General features: G+C 39.9%; 1 protein-coding gene across 3 annotated transcripts in view; it reads left to right on the top strand.

The window, feature by feature from the left end:
- DCDC2 (doublecortin domain containing 2) overlaps positions 1-14,499 on the top strand; it is a 215,211-nt gene that overhangs the window by 95,821 nt on the left and 104,891 nt on the right. For all 3 annotated transcript variants that reach the window (XM_054492628.2, XM_054492627.2, XM_063665870.1), the window contains exons 7-8: positions 103-157; positions 10,710-10,872. In XM_054492628.2, coding sequence (XP_054348603.2) covers positions 103-157; positions 10,710-10,872 — 218 coding nt within the window. The remainder of the gene's footprint in view (positions 1-102; positions 158-10,709; positions 10,873-14,499) is intronic.

Raw genomic sequence — 14,499 nt, 5'->3', positions numbered from 1 at the left:
AGCAGTAAACAGTTGACTTTCAAGTGGGGATGATAATTATCTTGCATCGTACATTATTTGTAAACAACATTCAGATTTCTAAATTGCAATTTGTTTCCACAGTCAGAAATCTTCTTCACTACCTCCTATTGTAGGATCCAGAAAGTCTAAAGGGAGTGTAAGTATCAGATGCTTTCCTCGTTAACGTTCTGTATTTTTTATATGATACAAAGAGACTGTCCTTTGGGTTTCAATTAAGTTCCAAGAGATAAAACTTAGCCGCTTCATGGTGTATAACCAATTATGTGAAACAGCACTAGAACTTTAACATAACACTTATGGTCCTAAACAGAGCTAACATTTTTTAGAATATGTATTTTAAAATTTTTCCTTGTATATACACCTGACATAATTCATATTGCCCTTAAAATCTTGGCAATAATACTTAAAACTATAAGAACCATTGTAGTAGGTCACATCAATGATCATCCAGTCTTGGTTTCTATCTTTAACGAAGACTAAAAGGGAAGTTTTGGTGAGAAAAGGGGTAATCCTCATTAATGTTCCTTGAAAAGATTGAGAATTGTTCCAGGTATTTAGTTTGCCATCTGAATATTTTCCATTTATCATTTATTCATTGTTCGTTAATTCGGCAAACATTTATTAAATACCTACTCTGTGGGAGCAATGACAGCATTTAGTAGGTAATTTCCTGACCTTGTATTTTCAGTCTGCACTCCCTGATGGGGTGAGCTCCATGTCATGCCAGATCGTTGCCTTGGCAGTTCTTCCTGGCTGAAGCTTCTCTTTCTTCCCTTTTGGTTGAATTGCCCGACAAGTTGTGATCAGAACTGATTTGACATCTTCCACCCACACCCTGAATTAATTAAGCAACATTCTTATTTTGGTATTTTGTAAAGTAAATGATTTCTAGGCAATGATATTGTCTCCTAATGATTTAGATCCCTCCTTTTTTTGGTTATATCATGTGAAATTCTTGAAAGAAAGAAAAATAATTTTGTGTACATAAGTAGGGCCGAACTCAGCATAACAGATATTAAGAACTCATTAGCTGAGACTCTTGTACTATTTATGACAAAAATAAAATAAAAATCAATAGAGCTCTTGCCCTCAAGCAACTTACAATCTACTTGAAATAAAGAAGATAGCTTAAAAAGGCAACAAACAAGCTAATGCTAAACATCAAATATCTAGAGATTGGTGACCGTGAGAGGGAGGGAAGGAATGAATGTACAATGGCAGTGGTCCACAGAGGATGTTGAATTTGAGCTCTGCCTTTGAAGCTGTTTAAAATTCAGAAAAAGGTAGATGAGGGGAGAGGACCTTCAGATCCAAGGGAGGGTGAGAGGAATGGGGCAGACGTGGGCATGCGAAGAAGCAGTCATGCTGGCTGACATTTATCGGGCACTTGAGGGCTCAACACTATGCCGAGCTCTTTACAGTAGTGATTTATTTAACCTCACCCCACAAGGCAGGCATCTTTGTCATCTACATTAAAAAGGAATGAAAAAAGGAAGTACACAGAGTAGAAGTGACAGGTTCAAAGGCTCCCATTGAAGGCAGAGGTTGCAGTGAGCAGAGATTGCCCCGCTGCACTTCAGCCTGGCCAACAGAGTGAGACACTGTCTCAAAAAAAATGAAACAAAATAACATAAAATACAATACAATACAAACAAAGGCTCCTACTGAGCAAATGGCAGGGGAGGAATTGCATCTACACAGCCAGCTCAGAGCTCCTGCTCCTGAGCCCCGGGACAATGAGTCCCTTAGGCTGACTGGAACAGATGGTCCTTTTTGGTGTGGGAGCTGATGTGCCTGACATGGTAGTTGGTGACAGTTATTACATGACCTTGAATAGCAGAATGAAGAGTCTAGTCTTTGTCCTTGAATAGAGGGCAGCCCACAAGGGCTTCTGAGAGGTGAGAATATTAATCTGAGTCCATTTTGGGAGCATCAGATCTTTTACATGGAGGAAGACTTCATGTGGTGAGAAGCCATAGATAAGTCCACGGTTCTGAGGCAGTTGCAACTATCTTGGTATGAGGGGAAAGGAGCCTAGACTGGGGAGGTGGTAGAGGCAGCAGGAAGTGATGATTATTCTGGAAGAAACCAAGGAACAAAGGATTTGTGTGATGATTGGATACAAGGGGTTAATAGAGAAATTGGGGCCAAAGATAACTGAGGTTTTTAAGCTTGGAATTTGAGAAAATGGTAGTTCTATGGCCAAGAAGAGGGCAGCCAGGGCAAAGAATGACCTACGTAATTTCAAACATGTTGAGTTGGAAGTATCATCAGGAAACTTAGTTGAAAGTGTGCCGAAAGCAGTTGTAAATGGCAGAGCTGAGGCCTGCCAAGGACATCGGGACTGAAGTTGCAGGTGGTTTTTTTTTTTTTTTTTTTTTGAGACAGGATCTCACTCTGTCACGCAGGGTGGTTTACAGTGGCATGATCATGGTTTACTGTAGCCTTGACCTCCCAGGCTCAAGCGATCCTCTCACCTCAGTCTCCTGAGTAGCTGGGACTCCAGGCATGTGCCACCATGCCTGGCTAATTTTTGTGTTGTTTGTAGAGACAGAGTTTCACCTTGCTGCCCAGGCTGTTCTCAAACTCCTGGGCTCCAGCGATCGGCCTGCCTTGGCCTCGCAAAGTGTTAGGATTACATGTGTGAGCCACCGCACCTGGCCTGAGTTGTAGATTTGACCAGCCATGTAATGGTCCTAGTTGAAGAGCAGACATAGCATCACTGTGGTACTTCATCACCCAGCACAGCTTGTGCAGAGCAGGTCTCACTGGTGCTGCCAAGTGAGAGAATGGATGAGGGGATCCTAGAGGAAGATGGTGCAGTGAGAACTACAGAGGGCCCAGGCTTGAGGCAACCTAACTTCACAGGTGTGGGGTAAAAGAAGAGTGAGAAGAATATTTCAGTAGGTGAAAATGATATCAGAGCAACTATAAAGCTAATAAAACTCATGAATTTAGGGATTGGAAATTGTATTTTGCTTTTTTTGTTTTTCTTAGGACTTTGTAGCAGAATCCCTTCTGTGTACTGTATAGATATTAGCTTATTAATTATCACACTGCAGCTAGAGGAATGATGGTTTAACAGAGACCCATTGTAATTGAATAAATTGATCCCAAGTCACAGGGAAAGTCAATGTCAGGACCAAAATCATGACCCAACTCTTTGTATTCACAGTGACTGAACTTTGGAATGAAATGTTTACTGTTCTGAAATTTGAAAAACTAAAATTTTCATTAAAAATGTGTAGAGCGTTTCCTGCTTTAAAATGCATGTGTAGGTACACACATGCAATTTTTATTTCTTGCTCATTTGTAAGTTTTTTAGACTGTGCTGTGAATACTGTGATACATCGAGGTCATCACATCAGTTCATCTGATGATTGAATTTTCCAGGTGTGTGGCACAGTAGTAAGCCCCAGGGATACAGCAATGAGCACAAAGATCTGATGCTCTCTCTGATACTCATGGTCTACTTGAGACAAAGGTGAAACAAGCGATTCCATTAATCAATGGATACTTATGAAGTATGATAGAAATGAAAGAAAAGTGCAGAGTAATATGAGAGACAATAAAAGAAAAACACATTTAGATAGGTGTGTCAGGAGAGGCCTCATGGAGGAAGTGACGTTAAGCAAAGACTCAGAGTTATAAGGTATATTTGCATCCCATAGAAAGCAAAGTTGTCAAACGTAGTTCCATGCTATGACTTAGAAAAATAAAATGATAGCAGAGTTTGTCCCTCTATCCACAGTGTTCCCATAGCACCCTGTATTCATCCACTCCATCCGTCATCCATTCCAAACATATTCACTGAGCTCCTACTAAGTGCCAGGAACTACTATAGGCACTGAGCGTATAGTGGTAGATAGATGAGGACTTGGAGTTATGGTGCTTTCATTCCAGTGTGTGTGCGCGTTTTTGTGTGTGTGTGTGTGTGTGTGTGTAGGGGAGTGTATGGATGGGATGAATGGGAGTAGACATGATCAACTAGTAAACAAATGTACAAATAGTTTCAGATGGTGATAAGTACTATGGGGAAAATAAAATGTGGCAGGGCATTGATTTATATAAAATTGTCTGAAACTGAGACCTTAATGATACGTAACGGAGCCAATTGTGCCCGGGATGAGGCAGGGGAAGAAAAGCATCCAAGGCAGAGGAAACAGAGTCACACAGGCCCTGGCTAAAGAGCCTGGCATGTGAGAAGGGCAGAAAGAAGGCCACGAATGAGATTGGAGAGGCACGCAGGGCTCAATCATGCAGCCATGCAAAGAGTGTGGATTTTATTTCTTGATGGGGTGCCATTTGAGGGTTATAGGGAGAGAATTATATAATTTGCTTTAAATTTTTTTTTTGAGATGGAGTCTCAGCTTGTTGCCCAGGCTGGAGTGCAGTGGCATGATCTCGGCTCACTGCAACCTCTGCCTCCCGGGTTCAAGCAATTCCCTGCCTCAGCTTCCCGAGTAGCTGGGATTACAGGCGCTCGTCACCACGCCTGGCTAATTTTTGTATTTTATTTTTTTTAGTAGAGATGGGGTTTCGCCATCTTGTCAAGGCTGGTCTTGAACTCCTGACCTCACGATCCACCTGCCTCGGCCTCTCAAAGTGTTGGGATGACAGGCGTGAGCCACCACGCCTGGCCTGCTTCACATTTTTAAGTGCTCATTCTGGCTGTGGTATTTATAGAGAAATGGGTTGGGGCAAGAATAGAAGCAAGAGGCAGTGGGACACATACAAGTATGTGATATAGGTGAGTCCGCTAGGTGGCTGCAGTGGGGGCGGACATCTATTATAACTCTTCTTTGAGTATATTGTCATTGATTGATTCATTGATCCAACAACTATTTATTGAGTTCATATGATGTCCTGGGACTGTTCTGGTGCTTCAGGGCCCAGAGATTCTGAAGTACTAAATGCACGGAGGTTACATTCCAGAAACCAATGCCCAATACATGTGATATACACCAGGGATAAACATGAATAAAAATACATGAAGACATGGGAAGAGGAAGTGAGAGAGGGTGCTATTTCAGCTGGGTGGTTGGAAAGGCCTCTTTCAGGAGGTCACGTTTGAGTAGAGGAGAATAACCCCTGGCACAGTGCCCGGTGCCTGGTAGGTTCTCACTAACTCGGCTTAGGCAGTGTGTGAATGTTTGGCATTGAGCCACACAGAACTTCCTATGCCAGTAAATCCAAAGTCACAAGCTCGATTTTTAACAGGATTAATTTACTCCTTTCCTTTAATGAATTGGTTCCCTGGAGAATGCATGCGTTTTATAGATCATTAGCTGCCTGGCACTGAGAGGGAGGGGTATGAGTGAAGGGGACTGTGTGGGGAGAGCTTAGCTTCTGGCTTTAGGAAACATTGCAAAATCCATGGGGAAAGCACCCTAAACTCATGATGCAAATCAAAGGGGACACAGAACTAGGGTTTTAGAAATTTACTTTTCCCTACGTGGCTTTCTAGGAATTGCTCTTTTGCATATAGAAGGGAGTGTGGATGAAGGACTGGTAGAACTTGAGAGAGAAAGAGAGAAAGCAGCTGCCATAGTCTACACAGGGACCCCTGCTGGTGCGTAACTGAGTCGGTCAGGGAGCCAGGGGAATGCCTTGTGCAAAGCAAGACAGACCAGAAGTCATTCCTTCTACAGCCTCAGTGCTGCGGGAGTCACAGAAATTAGCATGTTGAGAAAAATTTTAAGTTGTGATTCTAGCCTTAAAAACAAAAGGAAGATGTAAATAAATTATCTTAAATTTCCTGAGCTTGAAGAATAAACCCATCTGCAGAAGGCTGTTTTCTAGTGGCAAGGTGACACCATGTAGAATCACAGCACCCTCTATTGGAAAAGACGAAAAAAATCAGGAAAGTATTTGAAAGTGAAAGCCAACGACTAAATGATCTTTTGTTGTCCTTATTACCATTTGGCTTATACATCTTATGGTCAGTAGTTTACAGGATCAAATATTATGATTTCTAAGGTTTTGATAAAAAATTTCGTTATTATTCAAGTATCACAATGTCACTGTGAAGCAAGTTATAAACATATTAAGATAAATTCCTCATACTCCAAAACTCCATTTTGCCATGGGGGAAACTGAGGCTGGTATAGGTAAAAGGGCTTCTTACTCTTGTCATTACCAGATATGCAGATGAGTGAAATTTCAGGTGGAGTCACCATCTAGTTCCCACCCACCACCCCTGGCTTATAATGTCTCTGGGTGCACCCATGAAATACATCGTGAAGGCTGCTCACTGAGGCAAACCTCTCATGAAATTATTTTAAATTTGATGTTTTTTGGTCTATATGTTTTTGGCACATTTTCATGGGGACTGGAAATGAGTTTTTATGCTAATGAAAAAAACCTGAGTTGGTTGGCTCTAGTTGGAAAGAGCCTAGGGAACTGTTTAAGAAATATCTCAATCTTGGCCAGGTGTGGTGGCTCACACCTGTAATCCCAGCACTTTGGGATGCCAAGTGGGGAGGATCATTTGAGGTCAGGAGTTTGAGAGCAGCCTGGCCAACATGGTGAAACCCCGTCTCTACTAAAAATACAAAAATTAGCCGGGCGTGGTGGCGGGCATCTGTAATCCCAGCTACTCGGGAGGCTGAGGCACGAGAATCACTTGAACCCGGGAGGCGGAGGTTGCAGTGAGCTGAGATAGCACCACTGCACTCTAGCCTGGGCAATAGAGTGAGAGTCTCAAAAAAACCAGAAAATCCCAATCTTCGTAGAGTGAGGGATGATTGGAGGCTGTTTTGGCTTTGTTTGTTTGAGCCAGAGGTTTGGTATTCCTTTTGGATATACTGATATGCATGTGAGACAAAGGGGGCAGGACAGTGGTTGGAGTATCTCAAGGGGTCTAGTTTTTGCATAGGACACCCTGTCAAATTAGGCTGCTTCTTGATTTCTTCCACTTTGAGATAAAGCCATAATTTGTTACTTCTGGGATGGCTGTTTTTAGGGAACCATACTATATAATAGGAGTTTTTAGTGCTTTGGACATTAGAAAGTTTCAATGTAGTAGAAAAATCAGACCCTTAGAAAGTTAATTTATTTATCTATAAAATGGTGATAATAATGCTTATCTATAAATTTGGTAAGTATTTGTGTTAATGTGTATGTAGCATGTAAGGGACACCCAGTGATATCGTTTTATTACTGGGATAGCTGTATGAGATAGCAAAACTCCCCTATCTCTTATGCTCTGCCAATAGCAATGACTATCTATGTATTTGAGTTACAAGTCACATGTGGAAGCCTTACAGAAAGAAAAAGCTCCCTCTTTCCCTTTGTCCTTTCCCCTCTCTATGTATAATTTATGTAATTGTGTAAAGCAAATATATGAATTATATGTGTATATAATTTATATATAGTGTATTATGTATTTTCACATTAACACTTTAGATGAATCAACTTTTTTCTCTTCTCCCCCTTCACCCTCCTTTTTTTTTTTTTTTCTTAAAAGCATTTAGCTGGGTGCAGTGACACATGCTTGTAATCCCAGCTATTGAGGAGGCTGAGGTAGGAGGATTGCTTGAGTCCAGGAATTTGAGGCCAGCCTAGGGAACATAGCAAGAGCCCATCTTTAAAAAAAAAAAAAAAAAAAAAAAAAAATTTCAGTTATTTGAAATTTTCTAATTACAAAACAATTCTTTCTTTAGTTTAGTTTACTTTTTACTCACAAAGTTCCTGGAAATTAGTTATTACTCAATAATTGAATGCATGAATGTCAGCTGCAAAATCTATGCATTATGTAGTGATTTGAATCAATTAGTCTTTCTTAATGCTCCAAAATTACCCTTTTTCGAGTGTCTCTATCAGAAATTTGATAAATCGGAACTTTCCTGTCTATTCATAAAAAGAGAGGTGACTTAGAAAGACACCCACTCCAGAGTGGGGCTTCTGTGTCTCCCTTGTCATGCTCCTTTGTGAGTAATGCTTTCCCCAGAGAACTGCAGAAAATGATCCTGCTGAGCTACAGGGTTTCTCATTCATTGGGTTCCATTCCAGTCCTTGCAAGTTCAATGGCATCTCAGAACATTCTAGTAAGCTTGCTAATGGCGTGTGAAAGGTTGATCTTCTCATCTAAAGCTTTTAAATTTTTAAAATTGACCAGGTGCGGTGGCTCACACATGTAAATCCCAGCACTTTGGGAGGCTGAGGCGGGCGGATCACCTGAGGTCAGGAGTTCAAGACCAGCCTGGTCAACATGGTGAAACCCTGTCTCTACTAAAAATACAAAAAATTTACCTGGGCGTGGTGGTGTGCACCTATAATCCCAGCTACTTGGGAGGCTGAGGTAGGAGAATCTCTTGAACCTAGGAGGCAGAGGTTGCAGTGAGTCGAGATTGCACCACTTTACTCCAGCCTGGATGACAGAGTGAGACTTCATCTAAAAAAAAATAAAATAAAATTTTTAAAGTCTTGGGATGAAAGACTCCATTGAGAATAAAAGGGACTGTGAGACTTGGCTGATGGTTTTGGAACTTCTACTATAATTGTATATTTCTTCTGCCAGACAGTTTATGGCAGAGCTTAAGATTCTCAAGAAAGAATCCTCAAAGAAAAGAAAAGAAAAAAAAAAACAAACCTCTGGTTGCAGTGACCATAATAATTAAATGGCAACTGTATGTTTAAATTGCAGTTGGAATACGAAATTAAATTACACAAAAAGTGTTATAGATTTGGACAAGTTTTCATACTGTTAATAAACCTATGCATAATTCATTTACTTGTAGGCTATGACAAAATAGCATAAATAACTTCATTTGTAAGGCTGTGAATTTTTCTATTCCTAATTGGATGATGGCTAAATCCATTTAAATGCTTCTGGATGACTGAATATATAAATGTTTAAAATGAACAGTTATAATAGTTTTCTAGGCAGATTTGTTTATTTAATATTACTACATTTACTTTCAGACACAAGCATAGTACAGATGTTGCATAAAGATTACACTCAATATGGTATGAGTTTGATATGATTTTTAAGAAAAAGATTAACTCTCTGCTGTTGAAGAAAGCATTCTGATACTTATTAAACAAACACCATACATCACTCACTGTACTAGTCACTCCATAAGCCTTATCATTGCATCCTCATGCTAGACCTAAAGGCAAGTACATTAACTCCACTCAAATAATGAGGAAACTGAGGCTTAGAGAAATTAAGAGTTAGTTAACCCATGGTCCCCGTGTTCAGTGGCAGAGCAGTAGCTCTCAGCCACGTATTTGGGGTTTCTAAAACTTGCATTCTTTCCACTACCTGCAGCCTCTTACCATATACTCTCAGGTAAGTTTAGCACCTGAGCATCTGAGAGCCAAGGCTGCCTTAGTAAGGGAGTTTCTTGTTCTTTTTCTTTCCTTTTCTTTTCTTTTTGTTAGAGAATGGAGTCTCACTCTGTTGCCGAGGCTGGAATACAGTGGTGTGATCACAGCACACTGCAATCTCTAACTCATGGGTTCAAGTGATCCTCCTGTGTCAGCCTCTTGAGTAGCTGGGGTTACAGGCATGCACCAGGACGCCAGGCTGATTTTTTAAATTTTTAGTTTTAGAGATGGAGGGTCCTGCTACGTTGCTTAGGCTGGCCTCAAACTCCTGACCTCAAGTGATCCTCCCACCTCTGCCTCCTAAGTAGCTGGGACTACACGCTGGAGCTACCATGCCTGGCAAGAGGGAGTTTCTTGCTGTAGCAGTGGCCAAGTATCAGCACAGCTGTTCCTTGCAGTAGCCCCCAATGTAGTGGCTGCTGTGTGGCTCCCCAAGAGCTGTACTGGGCCAGCGATAAGAGCCACCGAAACTCAACCTCCCTCTTGTGTGGAGGAGCCCACTTTTGGCAGCCACAGGGTCTTCATTGTGAGAGACACATGGGGACCAGAGATAACCATGGAAGGTGTGATCACCCTGGCTGCCTTGCGGGAGTAGGGGCAAGCAGCTGCGCAGCTCCCTCAGGAACAAGTGGGGACGTGTGGTCCTGAGCCTCCTGAATCTGTGTGTTGCTCTGGATTTGCGATTCTTACAGACCATGGTGGTCACCAACAGACTTGTTAATATTGGAGAATTTCTACAAGCACAGTATATGATGACATCTTGTAGGATGACATCTATACAACCATAGCGACAACTTGTTAAGAAGGTATTTGTAGATTAATTGATCACTCTGGGGGAAGTCACCATTTCTCGTCCAGTAGACACTGGCTGATTTTGCAGAAAGGTGCAGGAGTGAGAGGATTGTTAAGGCAGTGGATTTACAGTGGTTTTGGAGGCAGCTGCTCTGTCCCTGACTGGCTACAGGACCTTACACAAGATTTGTCCTCTAAACCCCGCTTGCTCATCTATACAGTGATGTGGTAACAGTAGTGTCTATCTCACTAGCATGAGGCTAGTGAGCTAGTAACTAGGGCTAGCATGAGGATTGAGTGAATACAGTTTTATAGAATACCTGGTACATATTAAGAACCCAATGATTGTTAGCTATTATTTTTATCCTCCTTCCTCTCCTAGATCCTTTTGCCTCCAGGAAGATACATTTGGAGTTAATGTATAAAGATGGACAGTTGCAGAACCAGGACAATACACCTCCCTGTCCCTGCCCTGCTTACCAGTAGTTAATGCCATGTATTTACTGGGAATCTTTTTGAGAGTTCATTAGCTAATAATAAGGGTCTAATACTTTGCCATTTAGGGAAATGATCGCCAATCTAAGTCAACAATTGGATCCAGTGACAACTCATCTCCTCAGCCCCTGAAGAGGAAAGGGAAAAAAGAAGATGTGAATTCAGAAAAACTGATGAAAGTGAAACAAAATGTAAAATTAAAGAATTCACAAGAAACCATTCCAAACAGTGGTAAGTGTGTTATTATTATCTTAAGGCTGTGATACAATTTTAATTCTTAAATAGATCCATTGTTTCTCTGGGCCCACAGAAGATATTCCTTGTTTTCATATATGAGAGTTCTCAAAGAAAATTGTATTTGTATATGAGAGATGCTGCTGTTTTTATGCTCGGTTTTTATTTGTAATTAGATGTTGTGCCATGAGGACACTTGTTTTGAGATCAAATATATTTTGTGGTAGTCTTATTTTAAAAGTATATTTTTTTCATCCTCTGCTTCCACTGATATTGCTTGATTAATATTTTTACCTACAACTTCTATGATATTGGTCTCTTATTTGTGTGTCTGTAACCCTTGCCCATGTTCATTATGCTTTATTAGTCAAAGATCATCTTTCCTGAAAAGTCATTTTGTTAATTATACTGATAACCAAGAGAATACTAAATAGACATAACATTTTATCAGTAAACAATAACCTGTTCAGCAAAATTAGATGTAGTTTCATCTTGCACTAGCAGGTGAGAGATGGTATAAAATAAAATAAAAAATTGCATTAGTCCAAGATTTCATTGGTATGAGATAAAAGTGTAGTAGACTAAGGAAGTATGCAATGAAAATTGTTAACTTTGATGTTAGGTTTTTGTAAGAGGGGCGAGTTTTGGTTTTATTCCCAGTGTGTTCCCAGAGTGGAGTGACGCTGGGGTGGAAATGGCTGGCTGGGAAGCAGACCAGTGGAATGACTCCTGCTCCTCTTGCCCTGAGATCCCCTCACACACCCCACCCCACCCCACCCCACCCGTGGGACGGTGAGGAGTTCCAGGAAGAGGACTGAAGGGATCAGGTTTCAGATTAATGGGCAAAGCCTTACCTTCCACCTGGGAGCTCCAGCTTATTTCAAAGTCGATATGAAGAGTTACATTAGAATTAGAGCTAATATGAGCTTCACAGCTGAGGAGACAGTTTGAACTCCTGTGAGGGTTTAGAGAAAGCTGCACAAATGATTAAAGAGTCAGAACAAAGATGCGTGAGGCTAGGTTAAAAGAACAGGCGAGATGGGTGAACCAGTTCCACAGAGAAGTGGAGGGGTCTGAATCATCAAAGACCTAAATGATCGAGACTAGCTGGAAGTCAGGAGTCCTAGATTCTTGTCCCAGCTCTGCCATTGACCTTGGGCAGCTAATTTAAATTTTTTTTTCTTTAGCTCTATTATCTATCTGAAAAATGTGTGTTCTTACTAAGATTTCTTTTTAAAGTTTTGATTATCTTGAAATTTGTACAGTCCTTTCCCGTGAGTAGAAAACAAGGAGGCTAGGGTGAAATACAGTCAGCAAATACTTACCAAGTGCCTATTATGTGACAAGAATCAAAGAAAAGAAATTAGCCCTGAAGAACATACCCTACCTAGAGCACTAAAAATAAGAGAGGCTTTACAAAATTAATAGATACTAGATTGTGAAGCCCCCAAAGCCTTGGGCTGTGTCCTACCAGTTTTTTCTTATTTCCAACAACTGGCACAGGTCTGAGGCACTTAGTAATTAGGTTGAGTGAATGAATGAAGGAAGTTTAAAAATAGTTAATTCTGTAATACTTTAATACCCATTATGAAAGAGGACCCGCCTTAAACTTTTCTTTTCTTTTCTTTTTTTTGTTGAAAGCCTTTTATGTTATTTGCTTCTTTTCTGTGAGGTTCTTGTTAGCCTATGGAAATCCCAATCCTTACTTCCAGTATATTTTTAAAAAGTCTTTAAATTAAGTAGTTGTTGCTTGGAAGAAAGAGAATGATCATCTTTTCAGGTTATCTCATTTGTAAAAACTTGAGAACACAAGAGGCGGTATTAACATATCCCTTGTTCCCAGGAAAGTAACCTTCATTAAAAAGTTGAATTATTGGCCAGCGCAGTGGCTCATGCTTGTAATCCCAGCACTTTGGGAGGCCAAGGCGTGTAGTCGGATTACTTGAGTTTGAGACCAGCCTGGACAACATAGCCAAACCCCATTTCTGCAAAACAAATTAAAAAAATTAGTGGGGCGTAGTGGCATGCACCTGTAGTCCTAGCTACTTGAGAGGCTAAGGTGGGAGGAACACTTGAGCCCAGGCGGCTGAGGCTGCAGTGAACCATGATCGTGCTACTGCACTCCAGCCTGGGTGACAGAATGAGACCCTGCCTTAAAAAAAAAAATTATTGGCATTTTTGCTTTTGTAGAAATTCACAGTTTTTAACAACATTTGTGTTGGTGGGCATGAAGATTAAAAAATGTGTTTATTATTGAAGCAAATAGTATTTTAAAAAGAAAAGGTATAAACCTTCCTGTTCTTTTATTTTTTTCTTTAGAGAATTTTGCAGTTGTTTTAGACAGTGGCCCATTTTAAGTCTATATTTTCCAATGTGGTTTTATAATGTGCAGATTATAGGTTTTAAATTGCTGGATCTCATTGTTACAGGAAACGCTGCCGGTGTCTTTTAAAGGAAGGTTTTAGGGAATGAATTTTTTTTTCCTCCACTAACAGGCTTGTACCACTGATATAGAAGCATTTTGTATCTTTTCATTTGGGTAGAAAGAACATATAACCTGGAAAATGAATCTTGGCTTCCAAAGACAATTTTTTTCCAGGAAAAATGAAAAAGGATTTTGTGCAGTTCACTAGATTAAACCGTCACTTGATAACTTTAAGCATATTAGCTTAAGTCCATACTACTGAAAATTGAGCAATTTGGTTCTTAATGGATCTCCCTGCAGATGTCTTTGACTACAGAAATTTTCCAGATTATAATATCAAAAGTCCCTCTCCCTTTCTCTCTTTCTTTAATTCAGCCTTCATATCATTTATTATTAAAGTTGCTTTTTACTTTAATGTCATCTATTTTAGTAATTAGAACCAAGTATGTGCTTTTGAATACTCATGTTTCAAGAGGGCTCTTATTCTTTAGAAAGGTAAAAGCAATAAGAATTTGAAGCAAAATGAAAGTGAAGGGTGTAAGAACTCATAATAATGTAAAAAAAAGCAAAAATTTGGTTTTAGAGATAAAATTTACATGGCTTTTTCTACTTACAATGTATTTTAAATTTGATATTAAATAAACTGTTTAGTTTTATTTCAAAGTGATAAATTTTAGGGTTAGGGTGAATAGCTATGATTATTTTCTAGCATATGTTAACTTGTGCAAATGTTTGATCTAGCGTTCTTTACCTATACAGTATTTTCATTTGAATTAGAAAAAAGAGACTTCATAGGTAATCTTGATTTTTAATAATTAAAATTATAGTCACATTTTTTTTTTAAATTGCTGATATTTACTGATTCAGTTACCAAATGCTGTATGAATGCGCAATGCTTCTATCAGTCTGTAGATGGCAACCTGGGTCTAATTTTGTTTCCTTTTTTCTTTTCTTTTCTTTTTTTTTTTTGACTCTGTTTCTCTCTGTAATAGTTAAGCTTAATAATTCAAGCAGAGCAGTGACATATTTCTTCAGGGAAACAAATCCCATTTTCTTTTGGTAGCCAAGATGCAAAGTAGGATTGGTTGGTGATTGATGAAGTTGGGTGTGAAATGCATTTTTAGTGTTGCATTTAAATAGCAGTTTAACTGGCCAGCACATGTTTTTGTTACACTTTCCACTTGAGTTGCAGTGCCTTG

Source organism: Pongo pygmaeus, chromosome 5 (genome assembly GCF_028885625.2).
Source record: "Pongo pygmaeus isolate AG05252 chromosome 5, NHGRI_mPonPyg2-v2.0_pri, whole genome shotgun sequence".
Classification (NCBI taxonomy): domain Eukaryota; kingdom Metazoa; phylum Chordata; class Mammalia; order Primates; family Hominidae; genus Pongo; species Pongo pygmaeus.
This window is presented reverse-complemented; position numbering and strand designations above follow the sequence as displayed.